This window comes from Cyprinus carpio, chromosome B2, assembly GCF_018340385.1.
Source record: "Cyprinus carpio isolate SPL01 chromosome B2, ASM1834038v1, whole genome shotgun sequence".
In the NCBI taxonomy this organism is placed as follows: Eukaryota; Metazoa; Chordata; class Actinopteri; order Cypriniformes; family Cyprinidae; genus Cyprinus; species Cyprinus carpio.
Window position 1 is genome coordinate 26,052,509 of NC_056598.1, and position 13,443 is coordinate 26,065,951.

Sequence of the window (13,443 nt, forward strand, 5' to 3'; positions counted from 1 at the left end):
CAAAATATCTCATGCTGTCAAAACACACAAAGACACAGAGGGGACTGACTTTTCCAGTAGTCTGTGTCTCTAATGAATGTTAAAACAAAAGCAGAAGGAACGGATTAACCAAAGCCCATCTGTAGATGAGGTCAAGTACTGTCTCCTCATGTTCATTTTTCTCAGCTCTAAATGACCTCTTCACCTTTTTGTCATGAAAACAAGGATTTTAATGCTCAGTGGGAGGAAAAGAGTTCAGTGTACCGTGTAGACAGTTTGTAGTTCACTGAGAACATGTGAACTTTTTAAAATGTTACAAAAATGTAATGACACAAATGACACAAAAAAAATGTTCAAATTGGCATGATTTTATTGCAAACGTGCACTCTAACATATGATTGTCCTCATTTGCATATCATTTACATATGGTTAACTTCATGTTTATAACTCAATGCCTATAGGCCTAGACAGTATGTTGAATATAACATTAAAGAAAACGAAACTGTAAGGGATAGAATTAGAGTCTTTACAATAGTACAAACTGTATAAATCTCATATAATTTATACAACCTACAACTTGTAAAACTGTTTTATGGAGTTTTCGTCTACTGAGGTTGTTTTTCAGAAAGATGTTTCTTCAGCTTAACAATTGGCATGTTGTTAAACAACAGTACAATCTATTGAGCACGCTGTACTTCAATCCCTCACAGCCTCATTTTCATTCCTGTCAAAAATGAAATATGCCACTATCCTGACTAAGGTCTGTTCAGTATTTAAAAACTTTACCACAACAATAGATCAGCAAGAGACCTGACAATATTGAAAATTATGTTTCATGCTACTAAAATTGTGCTATGTAAACCTTTTTAGACACACCAGTTGCATTGTAATTCATCCGATGTGTTTATGGCTCATGCTTCATTCAGAAAGTGGGACAACAGGTTTGAGAAGTGAATCAACATGCGCAAAAGCAGGTTAGTGTGCAGATGTAGGGCACGGGTGCTCACCTGCACAGTGGCAGCTAAGCGGATTAGACTCTGATTTAGATCCATGTCAGTGTCCCTGAAGAACTCTCCCACAGGGAGCAGAGCCCAGCTGCCTCTCACTCACTTTCACCACTAATATTCTACCACTGGAAAGATACGTAGCTTGCCTTGTAGTTAGCATTCAAGACTCTATCTGCTATAAAGTAAGCACAGAAAATACTTTTATTTTCTAAAATACCTTAACGCGGCCATATACGTCGATGTTAACATGATATAAACCAAAGTGGCATATGATAACATATACATTGGTACACTTGCAGTGTTTAAATACAGCTGAATTCATCTTTGCCTCAGTTTTGAAAATAGTAAATATCAAAGAGTGCTCTATAATATGAGGAAAAGCAAAAGTGTGTCAGTGAAATCATGCACCTATTTATATATGTATATAGACGTATATATAATTTATAGTATATATAGTTTAATTTAGCTATTTTGTTGGTTGGTTGGTTTCACTACCCTGGCAAGTGCACATATAGAATATAGAAAACCAACATTTTGGTTGATTTTTTTGAGGATGAATCTGAACATCTAGGTTATATACTAATTTTCTAAAAATGTATAAGTTAAACATCATTTACAAGACTTTTTTTTTTTCCTCTTAAAGCTGATCCTGAATGTCTAACTGCAAGGCAAGCTATCTTTACTGTCATTCGTTTACTTATGCTGAGTAATGAAGACATAGTGCCAGACACTGTAGATATTTCAAATTTTTGGTTATAATACTGAATTTCCAAGCAACTGCAAAGAGATTTTTTTTTTTGAGAAAATCCCTCAATTATTTCTCTAGGAAAATTCATAAATGAATGACTCTCGTATCATCATTCAGTGTTGAATTATGCAATATCTGACAGCGTTTTCCCCCAGCGTTTTCTTATCATATTTTTTGTTCGGTTCATTTCTTAGATCCCTCATTTACGCTGATAAATGCCTGCTGATGAGGCTGCATGTGAAAAACTGTCCAGTCAGCTCAGCTGAAGTGATTTTTGCTTGTGATTCTAGACAGGGGAGACAGATGCAAGTGGTAGGATTGGAAATCCAGATTCCTCTCGGCAAAACCTGATGTTCTGAATGTCATCTCAGCGTTACCTGTCTATTTAACAGGGCCTGCTGTCAGTGACGTGTACTGCTTTTTTGTACTGAAACAGGAAAAAGTGAAGGGAAAGATTTTTTTTGTCACTAAACGGAAAATGTTCCAGTCCTCTAACTGTTGAATGAATGGCTTTCGCACAGGTTGGATATCAGTGACATGAAATCGTCTCAGGTTACGCATGTAACCATGGTTCCTCGAAGGAATGAGAAGCTGCATCAGAGGACACTTTGGGAACGCCTTTCAGCATGACCGCCCCTGAATCATGTGTGTAATCAGTCCAATGGATGGGCGAGACGTCATAGGCGGGTGACATCAGAGACAAGGAAGCTTAAAAGCATGTGTGGCAAAGCCGGCATAAGCCTGTAGGAATGAAGCAAGCGCCGGCAGAGATGCCGGAAGTGTGGCACTGCAACACAGCATCTCGTTCCTTCGAAAACATGTAACCAGAGGGTGTCTGCCCATTGACTGGCCACCAATAGGGGTGCAGTAGGCCATAATGGCCGCCACGTGGACCTTCAGGGTGGAGTGGGTCAACCCTGTGGAGAAACAGGCCTGCAGGAACTCCAGCACTGTACCAACTGGGCAGTTAACTGGGTTGAGCTGGCAGTCTCTGCACCAAGAAGTGAAAAGTTTCTACCTCAAGTCGTACTTGGATTGAAGGATGGTCTCAACAACCTCGGTTGAGAGACCGGAAGCTATGAGTTTTGCCCACTCAGAGGCCACACCCATAACTTCCATAGCTCTGAGTGGGGATGGACTACAGTGCCCTCCGCCTGTGAGAGGAGATCCCTCCTGATGGGAATCTCCCATGGAGTGCCGTCGAGGAGGGAAATCAGGTCCGAGAACCATACTCGGCCCGGCCAGAATGGAGCTACTAACAGCAGAAGAACCCCGTTACGGCGCACTCTCTCCAGAACTCCCGGGAGCAGAGCAATCAGGTAAAAAGACGTACAGACGAAGCCTCGGCCATGTCTATACCATGGCATCCAGCCCCAATGGAGCTGGATGAGTCAGAGAGAGAACCAGAGGGGACAGTGCAATGTCTCTCGAGGCGCAAACAGGTCCACCTGAGCCTGGCCAAACATTCTCCATATCTGCTTCACCACCTCGGGGTGAAGCATCCATTCCCCGGGCCTCGGCCCCTGCCTCAACAGGATGCCTGCTCCCATATTCAGATGCCCAGGAATGTTAGATGCTCTCAGTGAGAGGAGTTTGCCCTGATACAGGATCTGGTATGCTAGTTTGACAAACAGCGTGAGCGCAGACCCCCTTAGTGGTTGATATGGTAAACTTCAGTCCCCTGACTGAGTGGTCCAAAAGAGGCAGATCTAAAATAGGACGCAACACCTCATCCTTCCTCGGAATGGTAAAGTACCGCCTGTAGGACCCGGAATCTGCAACGCAAGGAGGGACCACCTCAATGGCCTTCGTCCTCAGAGAGTGTCTACTTCTGTTCTATTACCAGAGCCTGCTCAGGGCCCACCAGGGTGGGAAAGTCCCCGTTGAATTGAGGCGGAGGAGAACCAAACTGGATTCTGTGGCCTCTCACTACAGGGTGCAGGACCCATTGAGACACGTTTGGCAGTAGTTTTCACGCTGCCAAATAGTCTACTAAGGGAATCAGTCTCTCAAGACTAATCTCTGGTGTCATCTGGTGGCAGATCGATCTCCTGAGGGCACTGAGGAGAGACGGGCACCATGTAATGCGGTGTACACAGCTCTTCCCCAGAGGGGTCTGCCCTCCGAGGTCCTGAGCCACAGCATCAGGACTCTCAAAGCTGAAGTCTCCTATTAAAAACGACGGTCCTCAGACACACATCGTCTGCTAGGAAGACTAGACCAGAGCCTGCTCGGGGCAGGACCCAATAAAGCACACTTGGCAGGAGCTCCCACACCGCCTTGTAACCTCCTAAGGGAACCAGTCTCACGAGACTGGCCTCTGGTGCTCCTAGAGCAGCTAGCTCAGTGCCCTGAAGTGGCAGACCAGCAGGGGATGACCATACTAGCTGCTCTAGAGACCTCTGTAGAGGTAGCGAGCCTCTTAATACTGCTACGTTTCCGGGCAGTAACTGAGAGAAGCGCCCGCCGGAGACTGCTGCGCCCTGGAACATCGGCAGGGTTGGCAGATCGATCTCCTGAGGGCACTGAGGAGAGACGGGCACCGTGTAATGCAGTGTACACCACTCTTCCCAGAGGGAGCTGGCCCTCAAGAAGTCCTAGGCCTTAGGCGCCAGGACATTTACAATGGAGACTATCAAGCAAGAATGACGTCCACAGAACAGCCTTCCGCTTGAAGCCTTCGCCCTGGGAGCACCACTCTGACTCTAGACTCTGTGGAGTACAAGAAGTGACACCCCCAGCACGAAGGGCTGGAACACGGTAGGGTTGTGACTGCTCCCACCCAGCTGCCCTTGCTGACCGCCTCAACCTCCTCAGAGGAAGAGAGGTAAACACATGTTCTCACTCGAAAAATGTTATCCCGAGAGCCCCTGTATATCTAACTTCTCATAGTCAGATAAATATTTCATTTTATTCCTCACAATAAATGTAGTCAAACAAACATCAGTAGAAAGATTCACATCAAAAACCGAAATGATGTAATATGCGCGTTGCCTCGTAATAGTAATGTAACATAATGGATCTTATCAGTGGAAAAACAACACTGAATAAGACTCACAAACAAATAGTGACTGACATACACACAGAGCGCTTGCTGAAAGACAGAAGGCTAAATCCCGGCTTTGCTGCACGTGCTTTTAAGCTTCCTGGTCTCTGACGTCACCCACCTATGACGTCTCGCCCATCCATTGGACTGATTACACACATGATTCAGGGCCGGTCACGGTGAAGGGCTTTCCCAAAGCGTTCTCCGACACAGCTTGAGTTCCTGAAGATGAAATTATGTATCACTGATGTTTCATATCCATCACTGACACAATGAACAGTGCCATGTTTGATTTGAGGAGAATAAGGACAGTTCATCACGTTTTGTTGTATGGATTTTCTCCCATTTTTTGTCACATAAAAATTTACTTACAAATCTATTAATTTATTCAAATTAAATTTCTGTGTAAAACAGTGTTGGGGAAAGTTACTTTTAAAAGTAATGCATTACAAAAAAAGTAACTAATTGTGTTACTGCATTACGTTACTTTTTTTCATCTGGGCAAGTATTGCTTGTTTGTTTTTAATATCAAAAGTTATATTTTTGGCCCCAGGGATGGATTATGACACAGCAGTGCCCTGGGCACGTACCGATTAAAGGCCCCCCTCGGTTGAAATTTTATTACTTTTTTATTCAAAATTTTCCCAAATTTGTTAACTATATCATAAAATATCACGATTCTTAAATATAAGTAAATACATTTTGCACCTTTATAGATCATTTGTTAATTTATCTATAATGGGCTATGGGAAAAGTAGCCTAATATTAGTGTAATCTATTAACTAGCCTATGCATAAAACCCCTCTTTTAACTTGTACTAGATATGGGTGTCATGTCATATAATATTTTTAATACGACAGACTTTGTATTTAAAGTAAATTTAATAAAAACATTGTAAGTTACTAATTATAAGACTTTATTTTACATAAAGAGAGCAAAGAATATTTGCATTATCAAAGAATATTAACTTTTGTCTAGATATAGTCTAGGCACTCTCAAAAACTCCCATTATAATCACTGAAGCTGTTTATACTGTGAAATGAATATCTTACTTACATCGTACACACATCTGCACTTTGTTTATGATGAGAGAATTTTCCAGAGACCAGCATTCAGTCAGCAAGCGCGCGCACTGAACATAACACAGGCTTTTCACCGATGAGTCATCTGAATGTCTCTGATTGGCCATTGCATTCATAAGCTCAACAGAATCCTGTGTGATTGGTTATTATGCGCAATGCGCAGCACTGTAAAAACGTGTCTGGCTTTGCCCAAGCCAAAGCACGAATGCATATTTAAATTTGGCAGCTGATGCTGTGCTGCACTGAAGGTTCTTATCATATCAAATATATTATTCAGCCATTTTTGGTCTTTTGGAAGCTGCATTCAAAATCCACTTTGCTTAAAATCCTGAGGGGACATGGTTGAAATCGCGTTCCTGGAGGAGCAGTATTTCGTCTGGGCCCCCCTCTGGTCTAGTGCCCTGGGCACATGCCTGGTAGGCCTGTGGGTTAATCTGTCCCTGTTTGGCCCTTTCACACATAAAAAATGTGAAATGAATACATCTCAGTCTGAATGAAATGTAAATTCTCATATGTACAGTAGAGGGCGCAGCTCAAACAGCCATCAGTCAATAAATGGGAAAAAAGTAACTGCCGCTGCTTATTTGAAAATGTAACTCCGATATTTTCTTGTAAATTAACAAGTAACGTGTTACTTTACTAGTTACTTGAAAACAGTAATGTGATTAAGTAACTTGCATTACTTATATCTACTTTGTGCCATTTTGGTCTAAAGAAAGCTTGCATTTTGGATGTTTGTGTACATTTTGTACTGATCATGGGACTGGTAATTCATCAAATGATGACCAAATGATATAATAGACTTACAGTATATCCGTGTGCATGGGCAAAAATTATTTTTTTTTTTTTTTAACCGTTCTCTTCTCTATGTGCATGATATATTTTGTGAATTTGCTTCTATGCAGATGTGCACAAAAAAAATCATTAAACCCCCCTAAATGTGTTAGCTGAATTTGTAGGAAATAATCACACAGAGATAAAGGCTGTGATCCAGTAGCAGACAGGAAAATGTTACAGTGATAATCCTGTGTTTGGTTTTATACACCGGATCATCTGTACTGTCTCTCTGCCCAACACGCTATACAGCTCACTGATACTGAATGCCAGTGTGTGTGTGTCTGTTCAGGCTTCATTTCTAAAACGTGCTGTAATCCATCATGTTCCTGATAACTTCTCTCTCTCTGTGTGTATGTGAGAGAGAGAGGAACAGCGTGTGGGTGGGATTTCTGTCTGGCTTTTATTTAAAGGTGAATCTCACTAGAAAGGGTCACATCTTTCAACTTCTTATCGTATGATATCTCAACTTCCTCACATCTGTTGCGAGCGACATTATTAAAGCCAGAAATACTCTGATGTGCATATATGACTGAGCTGAGCTCTGGTAAGATTGCGAGATGCGAGAACAGGTGTGGTTAGCATAATCTAGTTAACCTAGTCTAGGCTGGTTGCTAAGTTGTAGCTACATCAATCTGGAACCAAAAAGGTTTTTTTTTTTTTTTTTTTTTTACAGTGCATTGACAGCCATTTAAAACAATATAATGCACCATATGAAAGTCTGAGGTTGAAGTTAATATTTTTACTCAGCAAGGATGCATTAAATTGGTCAAAATATGAGATATTACAAAATGTCAGTTTTTCTTTTTATACATCAAAGGATCCTGAAAAAAAATCACAGTTTCCACAAATTTCTCACATTTTATTAAGCTATATTAAGCAGCAGAACTGTTTTCAACATTGATAATAACAAGGAATGTTTCGTGAGCACTAAATCAGAATGATTTCTGAAGGATCATGTGACACTGAAGATCCCAGGAATTAATGGTGAATTTAAATTGTAATAATATTTCACAATATTGCTGTTTTGTATGAAATTAATGCAGCCATGGTGTGCATACTAAACTTCTTTCAAAAACACTTCCATTACACTTTTGTGCAGTAGGTAGTTAGGTCCTGTAGGGTGTGTGTATATGGATGAGTGATGCTATCAGAGGATTCTTCCCATTTTCCCAAGACTTCAAATGCTCTTGTTAATGCAAGACATGGAGCTTCGCATTTGCAGTTATTTGCGGTGGATCGTTAAGAGAAATGCACGCCATTGGCAAACTCATTTATCAGATACCTCTGAAATGCAATTGTGTTTTGGTGTGAGGGCTCTTGTGTTGTATTGATTGGGTGGTGAAGAGCTAGCTTGTTAAATGTTTCATATTAGATCACTCAGATAAAGTGCTTCCCTGCTTCTAACTCATTCTCTGTGTGTGTACTGTATGTGAGACGTTTTCAAACTTAGACATGCTACTGAATTTCATCTGCTTTACACACTTTTTCTCTAGCATGCATTGACCTTATCATTAATCATGATGCTCCTGCAATGTCAGCTAAGGATGTGCTGAAGTTAAAATAATTACTAAAATGTCTTCCCTATAGTTTGAAAACAACCAAATCCTCTCGTATGTGTGTGTAGATTGAATGATTGGTTGGCTGTCTGTGTGTTTGTTTGTTGATTTTTTTTGTATGATTGGTAGGAAGTGTTTGTTTGGGAAATTAAAGGTAATAACTGTGTTTACTGTAAAACATTTCAATGGCTCGTAGAGGTGAAAGGGATTACAGTAACATAGGAAGTCATGTGTTTAGCGGTTAGCAAAAGATTTTAAAATGCCAGTGGTGTAGCAAGCATGTTACATATAGAAGGGTTGTCTTTTCTGAGCCCAAATTGCCCAAGCTATTTCTTACATACCTCAAAGGAAATATATAATTTGATTTTGTGTTTATGTGCATGTATTGTGAATAAAGAGTTATGTAAATTCTCTTAGGGTCTTGTTAGGGTTGCTTTTAGTTTAATTAGAATTGACATAAAGAAATTTATTTTATTATTACTATTATTATTTTTTTCCTTTTTTTTGGTTTATGTGGCCTGTATGCCAGGATGGAGAAGGGAGAATAAAAAAATAAAAAGAAAAAATTCATATTTTTTATTCACCCAATTTGCATTAAATGTATCAAAAATGTCAATAAAACATTTATAATGTTACAAATGATTTCCATTTCAAATAAATGCTGTTCATTTAAACTTTCTATTCATTAAAGAATCCTTAAATATATATATATTGGTTTCCACAAAATGTATAGCAAAAACTGTTTTCAGTATTGATAATAATAAAAGTTTCTTAAACTTCAAATCAACATACAGTATGTGCATGATTTCTGAAGAATCGTGTGACATTGGAGTAGAGATGCTGAAAGTTCAGCTTTGCCATCAGGAATAAATTACATTTTAAAATATTTAAATATAAAACACTTGTTTTAAATTGTAATAATATTTCACAAAATGACTTGAGTTTTTACTGTATTTTTTTTTTTAAATTAATTTATTTATTTATTTACGTAAATTAATTTAGCCTTGGTGAGCAAGAGACTTCAAAAACCTTTAGAAATCTTACCAACTGAAATCTTTTTAAAGTGTACATTCACATGACAAAAAGGCAGGGAGGAAATGCATTCTGGGAATGTAAATAAATGTCCTCTTCTGAGGGTTTTCTTTAAGACTGATATCCATAATAACTTCCTCTTGAATGTGGTGATGCTGCTACTCATAGAGTCTGCAGGCTTTGTGTGTTTCATTTGATGTTTTATCTGTGTAACAACTTTTGAGGCGAACGTTTCCTTCCTCTCCCTGGTAAAATTAACTCACTCATCTCTTTCAGTCTCTCTCTCTCTCTTTCACACACACTCACACACACCCCACAAACACAGGTTTTTTTTTTTTTTGGATTCTCATTCTGTGCTCTAATTGGATTCTAATAGGAGTTTTCCTCCCTAGAGTTATCTGATAAGTTAATGGTCTGTGAATTGGTCTTTCTTCAATTTCCAGTCTCACTATGTGTGTGTGTGTTAGTGGGCCATGAGAGACCTTAGAAGGGAAAAACACCACCGGCATTACTCACCATTTTAAATGCTTTTATTAGGGGTCACATAAGGTCTCATAAAAGACCTTTATATTAGGGGTCACATAAAAAAACCCCTGGCTACGTGTTCTGTACTACACTAACTGAGACTTGTCATAGCACTTGTATACCGTTGTTGTTCTCGTTGATCTGATTGTTTCTACTGTTCTCATTTGTAAGTCGCTTTGGATAAAAGCGTCTGCTAAATGATTAAATGTAATGTAAATGTAAAATGTAAATGTCTCGCTCTCTTCTTTTAGTTTGCACTAGGCAGAAACCAGAAGATGTTTAGATGTTTCCAGTTTTACCTACTGAGTAATCTATTTTATATTAACTCTAATTTATTGAGGCGGAATAGAACTTCAGCCCAGCTCACTTTACTGAGAGATGTGCTTTATTGATCTCTGAGGGGTAATTTAGCAAGCACACCGTGAGTCTGAATCGAACAGGGGTTGTTGCGGCCAAAACACTGAATACTAACTGCCAAAAGATCACAAAAAACTGTTTGCCACCTCTGCAACAGTGTATTTTCCTGTGTGTGTGTATATATTAACCTGATGAACTAGGCTGTTAAAATATTAAAGGGTAAATGATAATGATAAATGTCAATAAATCTTGAGTTTGTAGTATATCAATTATTTATTAATTTGTAACAGCAACATTAATTTAATCAATATTTAATTAGGATAAAATCAAATCAATTCTTTCCAACCATTTTCATATGATCGGAATGCCCTTTTTTTTTTTTTTTTTTTTTTCTTCATAATGTGAAATAGATGGCAATCAGAAATTATCATTATTTATTTATTACTTTATTTATATATTTAAATTAATATGTATATTAAAATGATCTGAAAAAATCAGATTTGGTTAATGGGTTAGAATAGAAATTGTGCGTCAGTAATTTTGCATTAACTGGGTTAAATAAATTTAACGCGCGCGTTAAGAATTGTAAAATTAAGCGCATGCGTTAACATTGACAGCCCTATTATATATATATATATTCCCCAGCATTATTTTACTTACAACTTTTCCATACCGTGGAATAAGTGGCAACAATCTGAATCATCACGTTAGCTATTTTTATTTAATTGTATTGCTTATTATTTTATTATTATTATTATTTATTATTATTATTATTATTATTATTATTATTATTGTTTTGTTATTTATTTAATTTTAACTATCTGTTTTATTTTATGTTATTTTGTTACTGTGTGAATTAGCATTTTCCTGTGACAGAATGATATTTTTATTTTTATTTTATTTTATGCAACTGCATGAAATAAATGATAAAATGAATGCCCTTTCTGACTGCTGAAGCTACAGTGAGTCAGTCCACAGCCTCACAAAATAAATCATATATTTCCATATTAATCCCCTCCCCCAATCCATGTTCACAGCAACACATTTGATCAGTTCCATGTTTTCTGTTTTCTTTGTGATGTGCTGGATGTTAGAGGCCAAACACATTGGTTGTGTGGGTTTCATCAAGTGTTCAAGTGCCTGTAAACCTTCTTGAGCAGTAACATTAAGCTCTGATAAGACCTGCATTAAATTCCATCTGTTTGCTGTGTGCTTTTATATGTGATAGTGGAAAATGAACTGTGCTGCTGGAGTCTTTCTCTCTCTCTCTCTCTCTCTCTCTCTCTTCCTCTGTCCTTGGATTGGAGAAAAGGCTTAGGATAGAAATGGCTGACAGCCCAGCTCATTAGAAAAAGAATCCTGTCTCTGACAGAGTGTACTCTCACCCGCTGACAAACACACGTGTGCGCACACACACAAGTCATAGGTAGACACACACATTTTTGACACTGACAACCATGGCAAACCACACAAGATATACACACTAACACAAAAATACACACATCTCTATGGACCAAGATAGCTTATATAAGAATGATGTGGTTTGCTAATTGCTAAAATGTTTTAAAAGAACCGAGATGTTTGTAGGCACAAGCATTTGGATGATCCATTAGAGCTTAAAGAAATAGTTCACCCAAAAATTTAAATTTGCTGAAAATTTACTTCCCCTTAGGCCATTCAAGATGTAGACAGAGTTTGTTTCTTCATCAGAACGGATCGAATGGATCCTCTGCAGTGAATGGGTGCCGTCAGAATGAGAGTCCAAACAGCTGATAAAAACACCACAATATTCCAGTACTCCAGTCCATCAATTAATGTTAATTAACAAATCCATCAAGGGATTTTTAACTTCAAACCATTGTTTATTGCTTAAATATGAGTCCTTTATGTATAATATTGCTTGTGAACTATTCATTTAAAGAGAGGGGCAATAATAATAATAATAATAATAATAATTTATTTATCATTAAAAAAAGAGCAAAATAATATTTATTGTTTTTACAATATTGTTTTTTATTATAAATAATAGTATAAAATAAAATTTAAATAGAAATAAAATAGAAACTTTTTTTTTAAATGATACAAAGATTATTATTATTATTATTATTATTAAATTACTGTTTTTAATTAGCAATAATTTCTTTGTATGCTACTCAGCTGCAATGAGCTGGAATGGACATTGTTTGACAGAGTTTTAATATCGACTGACCGTGTCATCACTTCTATAGTAGGATATTTGACCAAACACAGGGTCGATTGAGTGGATTTTTCAATTACTATTTATCCCCCTCCCCCTCCAACCCCCTTGTCATAAAAATCGTTTGTACTCTCTTATGTAACTATGCTGTGATGTTCAGCTGTCAGTCAGAGAGCTGACACATTCAGAGCTTCAACGCTGGGGGTTGATTTTTTTATAAGATGTATTATTTGTAATATGTAATATTATTTTGTAATATGCAGACTGATAATATTTACTAGGAAAATACTTACTCTTATATATGTGTCTGGTACACCACCATCTGCTGCTGCCTTCTAAAACAGCACAAAACACAATCATGTGAATGTGTGTGTGTGTGTGTGTGCAGACTAATACTGCTTCAGAGAGCATGTGTAAGTGCTCAGATTAGGTCAGGGATCTGTGTGTAATTACAGTCCACAGATCACTGCAATAAACCAGTGTAAGCCTATCTTATTCTTTCTTTCTTTCTTTCTTTCTTTCTTTCTTTCTTTCTTTCTTTCTTTCTTTGGTTATATGGATGAATGAATAAACAGATGGATGTAGATTGTTGATAGTTAACAGTCATGTTAACATTGTTAATGGTCTTTTTCTGTCTCAGGTGAGCACCTGCAGGTTTGCTCTCAGGGTTACACCTGCTGCACATCTGGGATGGAGGAGAACCTTCTGAACCTGAGCCAACGAGAGTTTGAGACTCAGGTGAAGGAGTCTGGACGCACCTTACAGGCCTCTCTCAACAGCCAGTTCAAGAGCTTTGACGGTGAGTTACACCTGAGTAACATCAAATAACACAACACAGACTCTTTCCTCATGCAGCTCATGATGGCGAGAAGAATCGGTCCGCTGGACTAAATCTTGTTGAGAAACTGATGATTTGTTTGTCGATACAGACCTGTGCTTGATATCTCAGAGCAGCGCTGATAAAAACCTCCTAACGACGTTAGACAGATGGTCTCGCTGTAGGTGTGTGTGTGTGTGTGTGTGTGTGTGTGTAGTAACAGTGTGGATTTCTCACTCACACTCATGCCTGTGAGTGTG

At 38.3% G+C, this 13,443-nt stretch overlaps 1 protein-coding gene across 1 annotated transcript in view; it reads left to right on the top strand.

Moving 5' to 3' along the window:
* gpc1b (glypican 1b) overlaps window positions 1-13,443 on the top strand; it is a 63,913-nt gene that overhangs the window by 25,935 nt on the left and 24,535 nt on the right. The window contains exon 2 of the mRNA XM_042718916.1: window positions 13,007-13,165. Coding sequence (XP_042574850.1) covers window positions 13,007-13,165 — 159 coding nt within the window. The remainder of the gene's footprint in view (window positions 1-13,006; window positions 13,166-13,443) is intronic.